The sequence below is a fragment of the Lepisma saccharinum genome, chromosome 29, assembly GCF_977018435.1.
Source record: "Lepisma saccharinum chromosome 29, izLepSacc3.1, whole genome shotgun sequence".
NCBI classification, from domain to species: domain Eukaryota; kingdom Metazoa; phylum Arthropoda; class Insecta; order Zygentoma; family Lepismatidae; genus Lepisma; species Lepisma saccharinum.
This window is the reverse complement of record NC_139257.1, coordinates 46,158,323-46,172,331: the sequence shown is the minus strand read 5'-3', so window position 1 is coordinate 46,172,331 and position 14,009 is coordinate 46,158,323. Positions and strand designations below refer to the sequence as shown.

At 37.9% G+C, this 14,009-nt stretch overlaps 1 protein-coding gene across 6 annotated transcripts in view; it reads right to left on the bottom strand.

The window, feature by feature from the left end:
• Nucleotides 1-12,771: 12,771 nt before the first annotated feature.
• LOC145981205 (ABC transporter G family member 20-like) overlaps nt 12,772-14,009 on the bottom strand; it is a 70,083-nt gene continuing 68,845 nt past the window's right edge. For all 6 annotated transcript variants that reach the window (XM_083114332.1, XM_083114330.1, XM_083114333.1 and 3 more), the window contains one exon: nt 12,772-13,029. In XM_083114332.1, coding sequence (XP_082970458.1) covers nt 12,815-13,029 — 215 coding nt within the window. In that variant the 3' untranslated portion in view covers nt 12,772-12,814. The remainder of the gene's footprint in view (nt 13,030-14,009) is intronic.

Below are 14,009 nucleotides of genomic sequence, written 5' to 3'. Positions count from 1 at the left end.
TAAGCTAAAGGTTGAATTTATATAGGTGGATCTCTCAGGAACATTCAACAAACACGATTAAATGGAATGAATATTATTATTATTTTAACTTTGAAATTATTATCCTATAATGCATTAATTTTCATTGAAAATTTCTAAACTCACAAAAGTGCTCAATAGGCACCTGTATGTATTACATCTTGACTGAATGTTGCATATTGCAAGGGGAACTCCAAATATGGCAGTAATTAGCAATTTCAATGCAAAGCACTGATTAAAACCAGAGCTTACTAGAAGGACTTAAGATTGATTGATTGATTGATTTAGTTTATTTTACTTCGCGTTTTGTGCCTCTTGGCTAATTTGCGAAGATGGGGATGAGTGATGAAATTGATGAATGGACATTCACAAACAACCAAGCCCGACCGGGATTCGAACCCGGGACCCTTGGCGTCGCAGCACGATGCGCTAACCACTCAGCCACAGGGTCGGGCAGAAGGACTTAAGAGAACAGTGCACTTGTCAGTCATGTGCTGTCTATTATTTTGCAGAGGCGAGTCTTATACAAGAATTTTTCATTGGGGGGGAAAAAAACAGTAAGGGGGGGGGGGGGGTGGTAGGTAATTTAAAATAAGTGTGCATGTAAAAACAGAAATGCATCACCCCCCCCCCCCTCCTGGGACTTTTCATCTTCGTGATCATCACGTTCCTGAGATGCAAGCACCAGTTATTCTTGCGACCTGCGATCACCAGAAGTTCTTCGTGTACAGCAGTGCACCCCAACCCCCAACAACTCATAACAATTAGTGATCAGCGCCTTATAGAAGTCATCAGTGTTGTTGGGCAGCCATCACCAGAACCCCCATCAGGATTCATCAGTTTGGAGAGTGGAGTTCCCCCGACCCCCTGTCAGCTTTTATAATGGGGATGACCATTACTTACCAGATGCCTTCCCCCATAGTCATAAGTTTCGTGACCAGACTTTACATGATAATAGAACATAAGATCCTTGTTTGGGACCCTTATATGATGGCAACACGACAGGTTACTATATCACACAAACAGATTGCTTGAGAGAAATAGAATCCCATTTTTAGGTGCAATTTAGCTCTTTTCTGCCAATCCAATGTGACAACACTGGCCTGTTCCACCAGACCTGAACTGGACATGGCCCGCGCGAATAACCCCATAACACTCTTTGTCCTAAACCCAAAAAAGTCTTCCCTTGCATTGAACTCTCGAAGTCCTCTTCTCTTGTTACATCTTCCCTCAGGGTAAATGAAACGGTCTACCTCCTCTTCACTTGTGTCGGCTGCATAAAGAAATGTCTACTCGACGACAGTGTTAACGCATTACATAACATTTCAACAACTTCTTATTTTTTTAAAAAATGTTGCTGCCACTTGCCGGTTACTTGCAAAGGAAAATTTTAATAATAGAGTTGAAAACGTTTTAGAAATGATATATTACATCGTGTTATAAGAAAGAAACATGAACAAAAGTGGGTCCTACCTTACCGATGAATTAAGAATTCAATTGTTCTTGTATTTTAGTCCAATCAGCACTTTGCATAAATCTGATCGCTGCACACGACACGAATCACAAACAAAGCTCTACCACCTCAAACCTCATCCTCGCGAACTGCCTTGTAGCATCATGGGAAGAGCAAGACAGGGAACAAGCGAGGGAATCCCCATTAACAATAAAAATAAATTATTCTATTTCCAGTGTAAGTAAAACTACTTTGTAAATATAAGACGTAACTACAGGGTTCCTACACAAAATCATGCAATTTTTTCCATGAGATTTCCATGACTTTTCAAGGATTTTCTACAATTATTCCAGGACAAGTGTACAAAGTAATCATGGCAAAATACACATCATTACATATTTTCTTTTATTAAAAAAAAAGTTTTACATTTTTTTAATGCAGGCTCCCACCTCCCCTATAGCTGCTCCTTTCCACACCTTTCATTTCTTAATATAAAGAAAGTTATTTAATTTTTAGAATAGTACAGAAAAAATACAAAGATAGAAAAAATGAAAAGTGTACAAGTTTATAAAAAATTACCATCTTGTATTACAAATAAACAAGTATAATATCTTTAGAAAACTTGGAATATTTAGGATAGCAACCACCTTTTTTTTTTTAACTATTATTATTATCATTATATTTTCTAGTTTTTACATATTACAAAATACAAAAGAGCAAACTATAAATATATAATATGCAACTGAATTGAACTTCGAAACAACAAGACCAGATATCTTGATGGTGCAGAATCAACATTCAGAAAAATATACTCTTACTGTTTGTATTGTGCATGATAGTTATGTCAGGGGTTCTCAACCTGGGAGGCACGCTCCCCTGGGAAGTCGGAGAATTTCAGGGGAGGCGTGGTGAGCAATGAAAAATATATACATGAATTACCAAACCCCCCAAAAAAAAGTTGTAGCAAACTTTTGTGTAGGTCACAGAAAAGAAACTTCTGCAAATAGTTCTGTCACTCATTAATTGTGTTTTTAACTGCAGTGAGGGCAGAATGCTTTGTAATGTAGGCCTATTAAGCACTTTTATTATTTAATGAAAATGTTCTATCAACAAAACAAGTATTAGTATTTTTTAATATCTGTAATAATAAAAGCATTGTAAAATATTCTTTCAGTTAGATTTATTAACCCTAACAGCACAGTTTTGTACATCAATAATTTATTATGCCTAGAGCAGTGGCGTGACCAGGAGGGGGGTTAGTGGGGGTTAAACCCCCCCCCATTGGTTTCGTCATTTAAAAAAATTCAAAGCAGAAATAAATTTTATCTCATAAATTGCCAATATTGTAAAATGGTTACATTTGGCAATGAGAAATGTATTGCTTCTTCAATTACTTTTCATAATATTGGAGTTGAGTTACAGCAATGCACAGGCATTCATTCATTCCTTAGTCACTGAAAAGGAAGGAGAATTTCCTTCTCAGTATGGTCAAGAAAAGAACCGTAACCCTTGGAATGCGAACTGAAGGAATCCCTCCTCCCCTTTCTTTCACCCACGATGACCCTCTTAGGAGAATGACCCTCCCTTTCCTGTTACGACAGTGCTGCAAACTTCCCTTTTCTTTCTTTCCCCTTCTAATACCATTTATGCCAGCAGAGCAAAGTTCTGTGAGATTTGAATCACTACAATTAGTAGGCAAAGCAAGTCAAAATCTTATATCGCACCTGGATGCATATTTATTTCAAAATATCAATAATTATAATAATAATAATAATTGTTGCAGGCAGTAGCGAAGCATGGTTTTACGAAGGAGGCAAGCGATGTTTTGTACAATAGCATGCCGGGAGGAAGGGAGGGATGCATTATATAGCCCAACTGGCTCAGTCAGTTTCATAAACAAAATAAAAGCAATGAATATGCCAAAATAATATACGTTTTACTCTTGTGCTCTTTACAAATTAGATATTTTTTTCTCAACCAATTTCCAGCCTTCAGTTTATTGAATTTTCTTGTAACATCTGTGAAAGATCTCACTTGAATTTGTGCGTAAATAATTTAGCAGTTGCCAACACTACTGACACTGACATTACTGGTTGCTGTCAACACTGGTGACGTAATTTGAGCTGGACCAAGCTGGATGCATGGTTCAGATATTCGACCCCCCGGTATGTTTGTCCCAAGTCCTGGTGTTCACTGGGGTTGTAGCGAGTTGCAGTCTGCAAGGTAGCAAGTCGAAGTGGTCGTGTTGTGTGTTACGTTTCTGCATGTGTAATAGATTTTTGACGTGGAACTAAAGATGGATAGAGAAAAGAGGAGAAATACATTATTAGATTATTTCCAAAAGAAACAAAAAATGGAAGTTGAAGCTTCACCTTCCACAAATAGAACGTCAGAAAAGGTCGATTCAAGTTCAGAGGAATTCCATCTGAATTGCGAGAGTGAAACGTGCGAACTTTCAGACTCTTGACATTCAACAAGAAGGCATAACAGAAGATATTGGAAACCTTGTTGAAAAATTATGTCAAGGAACTGTCGAGGTAAGTGACGTTCATTATTTGATAGCAGATATATCCATAGGCGGATTTAGAATTGTTTTTCTGGGAGGGCACAGCATGTGCTGTAAGCATACAATCGTGTGTGTGCAGGGTGGGGGGTGCCCGCGTGTGTATGTCTGGAAGACGTGTGTAGGATGTCACCCTATATCACCAATAAACTTTCGCAGGGCGAGAGAACATGAAGATGAACAAGTTTCCTCAATGATTTCATGGGCCTCAACGATGGTGGTGTAATCAAAGAGGTCCTGGGTTTGATCCCCTGTGAAGGTGCATTGCACAGTGGTACGTATCCCGATTTAAACTTTAAGTCCAGTCCCGATTAACGTATCTGAATATAAAATGGACTTTAAAATCATTTACTTTTTGTTTTGTTCACGAACCCTCGAAAAAGATATTACCTTGCAACCACATTATAAAATCACGGTTGCCATGGACAGTTTTATTATTTTGTAGGAAAGGGATAAAATTTGTAATACGACACGGGATAGACTAGGTAGGCTTCCTATTAACTGTAAATATTCCTTACAAATCTTCTGAATATTTCTCTTGTACAAACGCAACAAATACAATAAGCAATATACGTGTGCAGTAATAAATTCATTTTCTGAAAGCATCTTTTCTGGCATAAGTGGTCGAAGTAGGGGATGCTGCCTCCAGTTAAGAAAGTTTCACAAATCATACCCCCAATTGGAATAATTTTCATATTGAGCATCCTCCACCTACTGTTGATCCATACAAGGATGTACCCCCTCGTATCTCCAAAATCGATCAAATATCCCCTCTCTTTTCGGCTACGAATTTCTATTTCGAGCACTGTCTGGCAAGATTTTGTCGGACTCAGTGACAGATCCTGTGGTGCGGTACTGGGCTTCGGAGGGGAAGGGGGGAGTGGCCCCTTCAACAGTTGGTTTCGCAGTTCCATAACGTTAACATTATACAAAATTCCTCTCCATAGACCTAATATGAAAATGAATATGACACTGTAGTAGAAAATGTTAATCACTGAAGGGGTTCGTATTTGTTTGTCGACTGTCAAACAAATGTTTTGACCAATAATATAATAATACAATGCCAAAAATGTACACAATATTTAGCAAAATCATCTCCACAACAAGTACAATGTTGATTGAATTGATGTTTTAAATCCACTTTATGCACAGTAAGGCTAATCGGGACTGGGCCTAAAGTTTAAAGTGAGATCCGAACCACTATTAGCCTCCACCGGGTATTGAACCCGGGACACCTTGTTTACAAGGCGACGACGCTCACACTGAAATGAAACTGTGGTATCATCATCTTGCAGCAATGCAAAGACGTCCAGTAAATGCTCTTGAAGCAATTGATATATGCAGTGAAGTAATATTTCCCTGGGTAAAAACACGTTTGCGCATATTATGTACAATCCCGGTAACAACATCAAATGAGAAATCATTCTCAACTTTGAGGCGGTTGAAGACCTATCTTCGAAATACCATTTGCGAAGAAATATTAAATGGGTTAGCTGCTCTGAACATTCACCGGGATATAAAAGTTACTTGTGACGACATATTGTCAGAACTCGCACAGAAACCTCAATGCCTAAATTTCAGAATTTAAATTGTTGAACTGTGGTACCTTATTTATTACTGTCTTTAAGACATCAAGTAGTCTTAATCTCTTTAATGTTGTTACAATGTTGAGCGTACATATTTTTGGTTTAAAAATTATATTTGAGCAATTAAATATAAAATATTAATAATTTGGAAATATTCAAGCAGGTGCTTTTATATGATGCAATAGAAACATGAAGCATCCATAGCAAATACATTGATTGCGTTCATTGGGGTAAAATCCAAGTATATTAAATATCTAATTTATTACAAGAAATTTGACCTGTGAACTGGAAAATGTGTTGGATTCATAACCCCCCCCCTTACGAAAATCCTGGGCACGCGCCTGGCCTAGAGGGAGGGGGCATGGACTAATTTGAGGATGCAAAGGGAGGGGGGGGCACATGCCCAAAAAGGTCGAGAACCTCTGGTTTATGTCATGAAAATAACAAAAGAGAAATAAGATTAATAAACATGACAATATTACAACCCACTTTCAATGAATGATTCAGGAGTTTGAAGAAAAAAAAAATTAAAGGGATTCAGACACCTTATGAATTTCCTCCGATATCTTGGAAATTTCATCTACTGACTCAGTAGCTTTTGTCCTGTAATCATTTGACTTGGCTAAAAGAGTAAAATCAGACTTCTTTTCAGCTTGAATAGCCATATCATCACTCGGCTTCTTGCAACATAATGTTCATTGATTTCTCTGGCCTTTTTCTTCTTCAGCTCATTTACAGATTCTTTTACCTGTTGTCTCTTTAAATACTTCTCTTCGCTGGCTTGTTTCTTCTTTTAATCATCAAGGTACTGATGGTATCTCACTCTTGCTGAACGTGCACTTGCTATAAGCTCCTTTGTTATAACAAACTCATGAACATTCTTGTCTTTTAGTTCATCACACACCAGTCTTCTTACTACGATACTATGGGCTTTCAATTTTTCTACAGTCATTTCCTTATTAACTGAGTAATCACATTCCACAGAGGCCTGTCCATGAGAAAGGGTCAGAACAAGTTTCACAACTTTCCACAAGTCACCATACTGCTTGTTATTGGAGAGATGAGTTGAAAAAAATGAGTGCAAACATTGGCTTTTCTGGTCAAACTCTTTAAATGCTGCAGAGTTTGGTTTCATTTCCTTAAGAAACAGTTTCAACTTGAGTAAAGCTGAATCACACTCACTTGAACTCAAACGATTTTTGTCTGCAGGCTCTTGAAGCAAATGAGTAAAGGATTTAGTTGTTTCATCCTCATCAGGTAGCATAGATCTAGGATCAAGGCATCTAGACATTCTAACTACTGGATATTTCAAGGGATTTTTCACTTGGATCTTCTTAACTCTTTCGCTGCGGACTTTTTCAAGCGAATGTGGCCTTCGCTGCGTAGTTTTTTTTTGAGGATTTTTCAGAATTTAAAAAAAATGTAAATAATTAATCTAGAAACCTACTACGTATACTACTTCTACAAAAGTAAATCAGGTTTCTATATAAGTACACTTTAAGGTAGATTTTAATGAAAAAATGATGCTTATGTTACAGTCTAGCACTGACAGGTAGCTTTGAAGTTCTTTTTTGTGTAGTAGATCTCAAAACTATGAACACCACCATTTACAGAATCACTTTCACATTTTGAACACGAATCTGTACCACTCACTAACACTTCGTCAACACAGTCACTTTCTCCATCTTCTCCAGCACTAATTACATCTGATCCACTAAATTCACAGTCCGAAATAACATCCAAAAGATCTGTTACTTCTCTGTGATCTGAGAGTTTCAAAACCTTACGCGCTGCCATTCTTGCTTACATACGCACGGCGGTACACGAAGTTCATTTCTTCAGAAAAGGAGCACGATTTGTCCTTGAAAACTTATTGAAACGAAAGCCGCTAGGTGGCAGCATCATACAGTAATGCTTTCGTTACGGGGCGACTTCACTCGACACCAGCAGCGACGAGAATATTTCAAATCGACTCCAGTCGCTTTTCGTAAGTTACGCATATTGAACCAAACCGACTCAAGTCGCTTCCCGCAGCGAAAGAGTTAACTAAAGTTTTCATAAACTCTAAGCACTCCTGTTTGAAGGTAAAAACATCTTTTTCACTCACTTTCTTTTCCTTCAAACATGACTTCAACATGTCCGAGGTTGCAAATCCAATGTTAATTTCTATTGTGTACATAAGATTTGAATTGCTGTTGACATCAACTTTAACCACTTCCACATGGTTTTCAGTTTTGTACAAAACTTCCTTCTTGATGAACAGAGACATAAGTCCATAAAGAAGTTCCATCATGTCGAATGCTTGAAAGGGGATCATTGGTGAATCTGTCTGGTAATACTTTAAGTATGCTTCTAGCTTTGTGGCAAGAATATAAATATAAATGGACAGTACTCATATAATTCGATACAAAATAATAAATAAACACGTGGGCCTTGGATAATCATGCCTACCTCTGAGCGATACAAAATAATACAAAAACACGGGGCATTATACTTCAATCACAAAAATAAAACTTAGCACAAAACTATGACTACAGTACACAGCAACATGACGTAAATAAACCACTGTCATGGCACTGACCTGTTTTAAATGAAAACTTTTTTTTTTCATACAAAAAATGGGGCAAAGGAATTTCCAGGACAACCTCCAAAATTCCAGGTACAACTTGGAAAAATGTGGAATTTCATAACATTTCCAGGCCTGGAAGAAATATTTTAAAATTTCAGGTTTTCCAGGATGCGTAGGAACCCTGAACTAGCATATTAACTTACATAATTTGGTATGAAGACTTACTTTACAAATATAACTTTATTTAGATTATCTGTTTATGCTACAGTGTTGGGTGAATAGACAAGACCATCAGCACTCTGACCAGAAAACGAAGTCAGAACTACAGTACAGGAAGGAAAACCTAAGTTTCGTACAAAATATGGAAAATGTACAATGAAATAGAAATCTCTCTGCATGAAAACAGGCTTATGTTTATATAAAATGCTGGTTCAACACAAATTTCCAACCCTGGCGGAAATGTAGTGTTGCTGATATTCCATTCGTCCTAGTCAGCAACACCGTGAGGCCGGCCTCATGAGCACATTATAAGCATACGTACAGTACTCGTAAGATTAGGCTTCCTGCATTTTCGACTGTATGAAAGAATTTGAAGAGAAGAGGCCCCAGCAGATGTATCTCATTCCGTAGAAAGTTTGTATACTGGACAGGGTTAGAAGTTTTTTGTAATTATCATAAATAAAAATCGAAAACCTTTGCATTGCATTACATACCTTTTGACGAAATAAGTAAAGACATTTTTAAGAGAGTAATGATGTGAATAGGCCCGACCTCCTGGCCTCATAGGACACTTCGCCACTGGTTGTAAACATCACAAATCCCACACTTTAAATTTGGCATCAAAATGTAGAGTCCAAAATTACACTTATGGTTCCACTTATTCTCACAATAGGAAAATATTAATTAACCACTGAGGACTACAATCGTAATTACAAAAAAGTTCTTGAGCTAATGATTTGATCCAGCCCACTCACTAGGTACGTATATCAAATATTGTGAAAATTACTTTTAAAGAAACTGATTTATACTTACATATTCTGTCCTGGCGATCTCTGGAGCAAGCGAATGAAAACAAGTCTCTGCAGAAGTTGTGATGCAAAATGGCTTCATCAATGAACATGTGAGAGGGAATGAGATTGCATGGAGGGGAGAAAGCAACTGCAGTCTTCACAGCAGCGTACACTGTTTTGCTCTGCCCACTCAACCCCACTCCCCACCCTTCTCTGCCGCTATGTGTGACCTTGCTCCAGAGATTGCTGGGACAAAGTATAGTTACTTTACTCAAAAAATAACCTATACGGCGTACGCTTTTAGAAGGAACATGAGTTCAGCCAATACGCAGAAAGTGCTGTCACGCTGTTGCCAAACGAACTGCTAGCGGAAGGAAAACACAGAGAATTTGCTGTGTCCAGTATTCACCTTTTTATGGGTATAATACATGCACGTGATATTTGAGTACAATGAAATATATAGTGAATAATTCTACATAGGATTATATCATATCACTACAGCATATAAGAGAAACTCGTACCTGAAAGAAGTTTGAAGGTATGTATTTATTGTAGAGGAACTGCAAGGTCATCATCATCGCTCTCGTTTCTGTTCTCTGGCATGTTTCCCAGGAGATTTGAATAGGGGTTCGCCGATTTCTGTGGTAGATACTTTACCCTGTTTTATAATGCGCAACACAGTATAAACACCTACATCACACGCTTTAGCCGTAAGTTCTCGACTCTGAGAAAACACTGTTTCAGCACGCACGTCTTGCGAACGCCAATTCCTTGAAGTAAGAATAAGCTTTAAAACTAAGATTTCTGTCTTGTGAATGTAATACGAGTATTTTACCCTTGGTGCCTGTACTACTGGTACGCACTAGGTTTCGAGAGCGACATTATTCATTTGATTTGCTTTGCTTTATTTTACTTTGCTTTTCTGTCACTTTTGGCTAATTGCGAAGATGGGAATGAGTGATGATATAATGAAATTGATGAAGGGACGTTCATAAACATCCATGTCCAAGCCAGGATTCGAACCCGGGACTCATGGCATCGTAGAATATGCTAACCACTCCAGAATGGCGCCGGCGCAACATTATTAAATAACACTCACGCAACACACACACTATTGCACAACTATCGAGCATAAGGGTTGTATTGCACAACATGCTACAACGCCAGGAGTCTCGGATTCGTATCCAGACCTGGACATGAATATTTGCGAGTGTCCATTCATCAATTTCATCATATCATCCCCATCTTCGCAAATTAGCCAAAAGTGGCAGAAAAAGCAAAGTAAAATAAATCAATCAATAACGGCTGTATTGAATCCTCTCACAACTGTTCTTCATGCCGTATGAGTAAAATTATCTTACACCGCCCTACTTTTGAAAATGCTGAACTCGAAACTGACTCAGACTCGCAATGTTTGTGAACACACAAGACAATGAAAGGTCACTGTGCATATTCAGCTGAATTTGACACCCATAGGTTTACCAAGACACAACAACTCATCGGGGTCAACACGGTGGCAACGAAAAAAAAAACACATGGAACACGGAAGGAAAACGAAAGGGTCATTGTGTCTGTGTGTAGAGACATGTTTCTTCGTGAAACGATAACTCCGGGTGTAGGCAACGGAAATTTGTGGGACTTTGACAGTCAGGTTCAAAATGTTGTGCACGTTCTTATGATGAACCTTAAGTGGCGAGTTTTATGAAAACTTCTTGCGTGCAAGAAAAATACAGAACACGGCGTTTAACTCGTGCGCCGCAGTTTCCTAACTGTACAACGTTGTACTCCTGCCATTGGCTGGTCGCCACACACACCCTCTGCGTGGCTCTGCCCGATATCGCTTCTAAAACCGTGCGCTCTATAGTTCCAGTTACTATCTTTGAAATGTAAGTATGTTGTCCTTCCTGTTACTTTCAAATATAACTAAGTTATTTTTAGTTACTTTATTCTAGATAAGCTGCAACCTGTGGAAAGTGTTGCATGCATCAACTGCAAGAGGGCTGTTCTATTCCCACCAATCATCATTGAAAAATACTTTTTTCGTAACATTGTAATAAATATTGTCCTCCTCCTTGGCCGTGCGGTCTAGGCTGCTGTGCTTTGTGCTCCTACTGCGGGACAGCATGGGTTTGAGTCCACCTGGGTTCTCGGCCTGTGTATAGGACTGGTGGCAACCCACCATCGTGAGGAAATTGGGGAGCTACGAGTGAGTAGCGTAACCCGGTCTCGGAATCTCCTATAACGACTGGAGGTTCGACGTGCTGGGCCCCCGTCACCCCATTACCGGTTGAAGATCTCCACACCTCTAGGTAGGAATGTGGGAGACTGGCAGTCAGGAGATCAGCCTAGGCCCTTCAAGGGCTGTTGAGTCACAGCTTATTTATTTTATTATTATTTAATAATAAATATTAAATGTTTAAATATGAAAATATCGAGGCAACAAAATGCAAATTAAACTTAAAAATTAAGGAGGTAATAGTAAAGCTACCCTCTGCACATTGCATATGGAGGGAAATAGGAGGTAGAGCCTCACACATTCACAATCTCTGCTATTTTTGGAGGAGATGTGATCAGCACCATCATCAGGTAGAAACATTCCCACCTCAGTTCACCCACCCTGGAAATCCAATCCAGATCTCCCACATGGTAGTCAGATATGCTACTACTGTGGCTCCAAATTGCATCCCAAAAATTATTTTGCTTGTGACAATTACACAAATTATTGCTGGCAAAAAATGTACAAATAAAAATCATTTTCACACATACATGAAAGTTAAATTTATATTTATACCTTTGCAAAGAATAATATTGTTCATTACTGCTGAAACTTACAGAAAAGTAACTATTAATTTCATTTCTTGTTACCTTGTTGTAAGTAGAGGCACATATTTTTGGTAAATAAAAAAGCAACATTTCGGTACAAAAAGAGAGTCAATTTCAGGTTCAAAAGCGGTAAATAAAATACAATTTCGCTGTTATAGCGGTGAAAAAGTGGTATATAAAATGACATTTTGGTTTTAAAAAGGTGAATATAATCCCAAATTTGATTTAAAAACTGCACTTACTACACAAAATAAACATATCCCTTCAAATAGTGCATTTATGTCGTTACCAAAATATAAAGTTTATTCCTGTATAAAAGAGTCCATTTTTGCTTCTCAAATATTTACAGCAGAATTAACCAATTTCCCATGAATTGCATAACTCTCAGGATAATTGTGACTTCAGAAAGTGTCATAAATAAAATCTAAATTTCGTGTTTAAGAGTCTATTTTGCATTATTTCGTGACAAAACAGGGTGAAAAAATGCACCTCACACCTTTCAGAAACCTGAAAAATTAACATTAGTGTGTTCTTTCACATTTCGTGTTTTTGTCAAAAACGAAATATGCATGCCTCTAGTTATAAGTAACTCATTACTTCTAAACATTTTTTATATCACCCTACATATTCACAAATTTTACATTCTTCTAGTTAGATGTCATGTGTTATATCTTTATTAACCATCACTCAATCTAAATACAAATCCTCAACATGGCACTCAACAAATTTAACAGCAAACAATATTATGCTACATAACAGAGCTGAAGATTTTTATTTCTTTAATGTTACAGTTTATCGAGATCTAATTGTAAGAACAAGAACACTCAAAATATAAAACACAGCTGCCCAGACTGCAGCTACAACGTATCCTAGCCAGACTCCAGAATAAGTGATATCCCATCCACGTAGTAATATGTTCCGTAATGCTTCGATTGGGTAAGTGAGTGGGAAAAAATAGCAAAAGTACCTCCATCCAACTGTCATTGAAATTAGTGGCCAAACCACTCCTAGAAAAACACATTGAAGGCAAATTTCCAACACATTCTTTAAAGAAATAAATTGCAAATTATCAACTAAAGGTTAAAAGATTAAAAATCACTTAAGTGTGTGAGCATGATATAGAAAAAGAAAGTTAAAAATTGTACTTACGTATGTGAGTATAGTGCTCTTATTGTAGAACGACGTTTCAGAGATTGACTATCTCTTTCCTCAGGTTCGTATAAAAACTAAGTACTTGGCATAGTACTGCGTCAAAAATGTAATATGAGGATTGTGGTTAAGGGTTGGTTAGGGTACATTTAAAATATTAAGTTTTTGCTATTAGAAGTACGTAAAAACCAAGCCGTTCCCTAATAAAACTTGTACAGTAGACCTATTCACAGGTAAAAAAGTTAAAATTCTAAAAAACCTGCATAAAACACAATGCAACCTGCAGGTTTGGCCTTTCCTACCCAACTGTGCTTATCTATCCACATGAAGGTCAATTCTCAACGAATATTTCCCCTCCCCTTAATTTTCTCGTTTCCCCTTATTACGTCACAAATCCAACGTGAATTCACGTTCCTCTCTTGCAGCTTGCATAACTTCCGGAGTGACGTGGAAACCGATATTGCGTTCAATCTTCCAGGCTTTATCCCATTTTTTGAGGAAATTGATCCACCCTTCTTCCAAATTTCCTTCGTCCCTATTAAGATTACTCTTCCCCCCCTACAAATACTCGCTGTTTCATACACGTTTCTTCCTAATTTCCTCCCCTCTTTTCTGATTACCTCTTTTTTTGCGATTCTATGCCCACTTTCCAAAATATGTTCTGAGAGACCCGTTTTGGGAACTTTTTCCCTTATGTCCTTTTCATGCTCGCTCCATCTTTTACCCATATTTCGGCCTGTCTGTCCTATGTACTCCTTCCCGCATTGGCATTCTATTCGATAAACCCCCTTCTGTTTTTCAGGTATTTCCCTAATTGTCTTTCCTTTCTTATAATCGG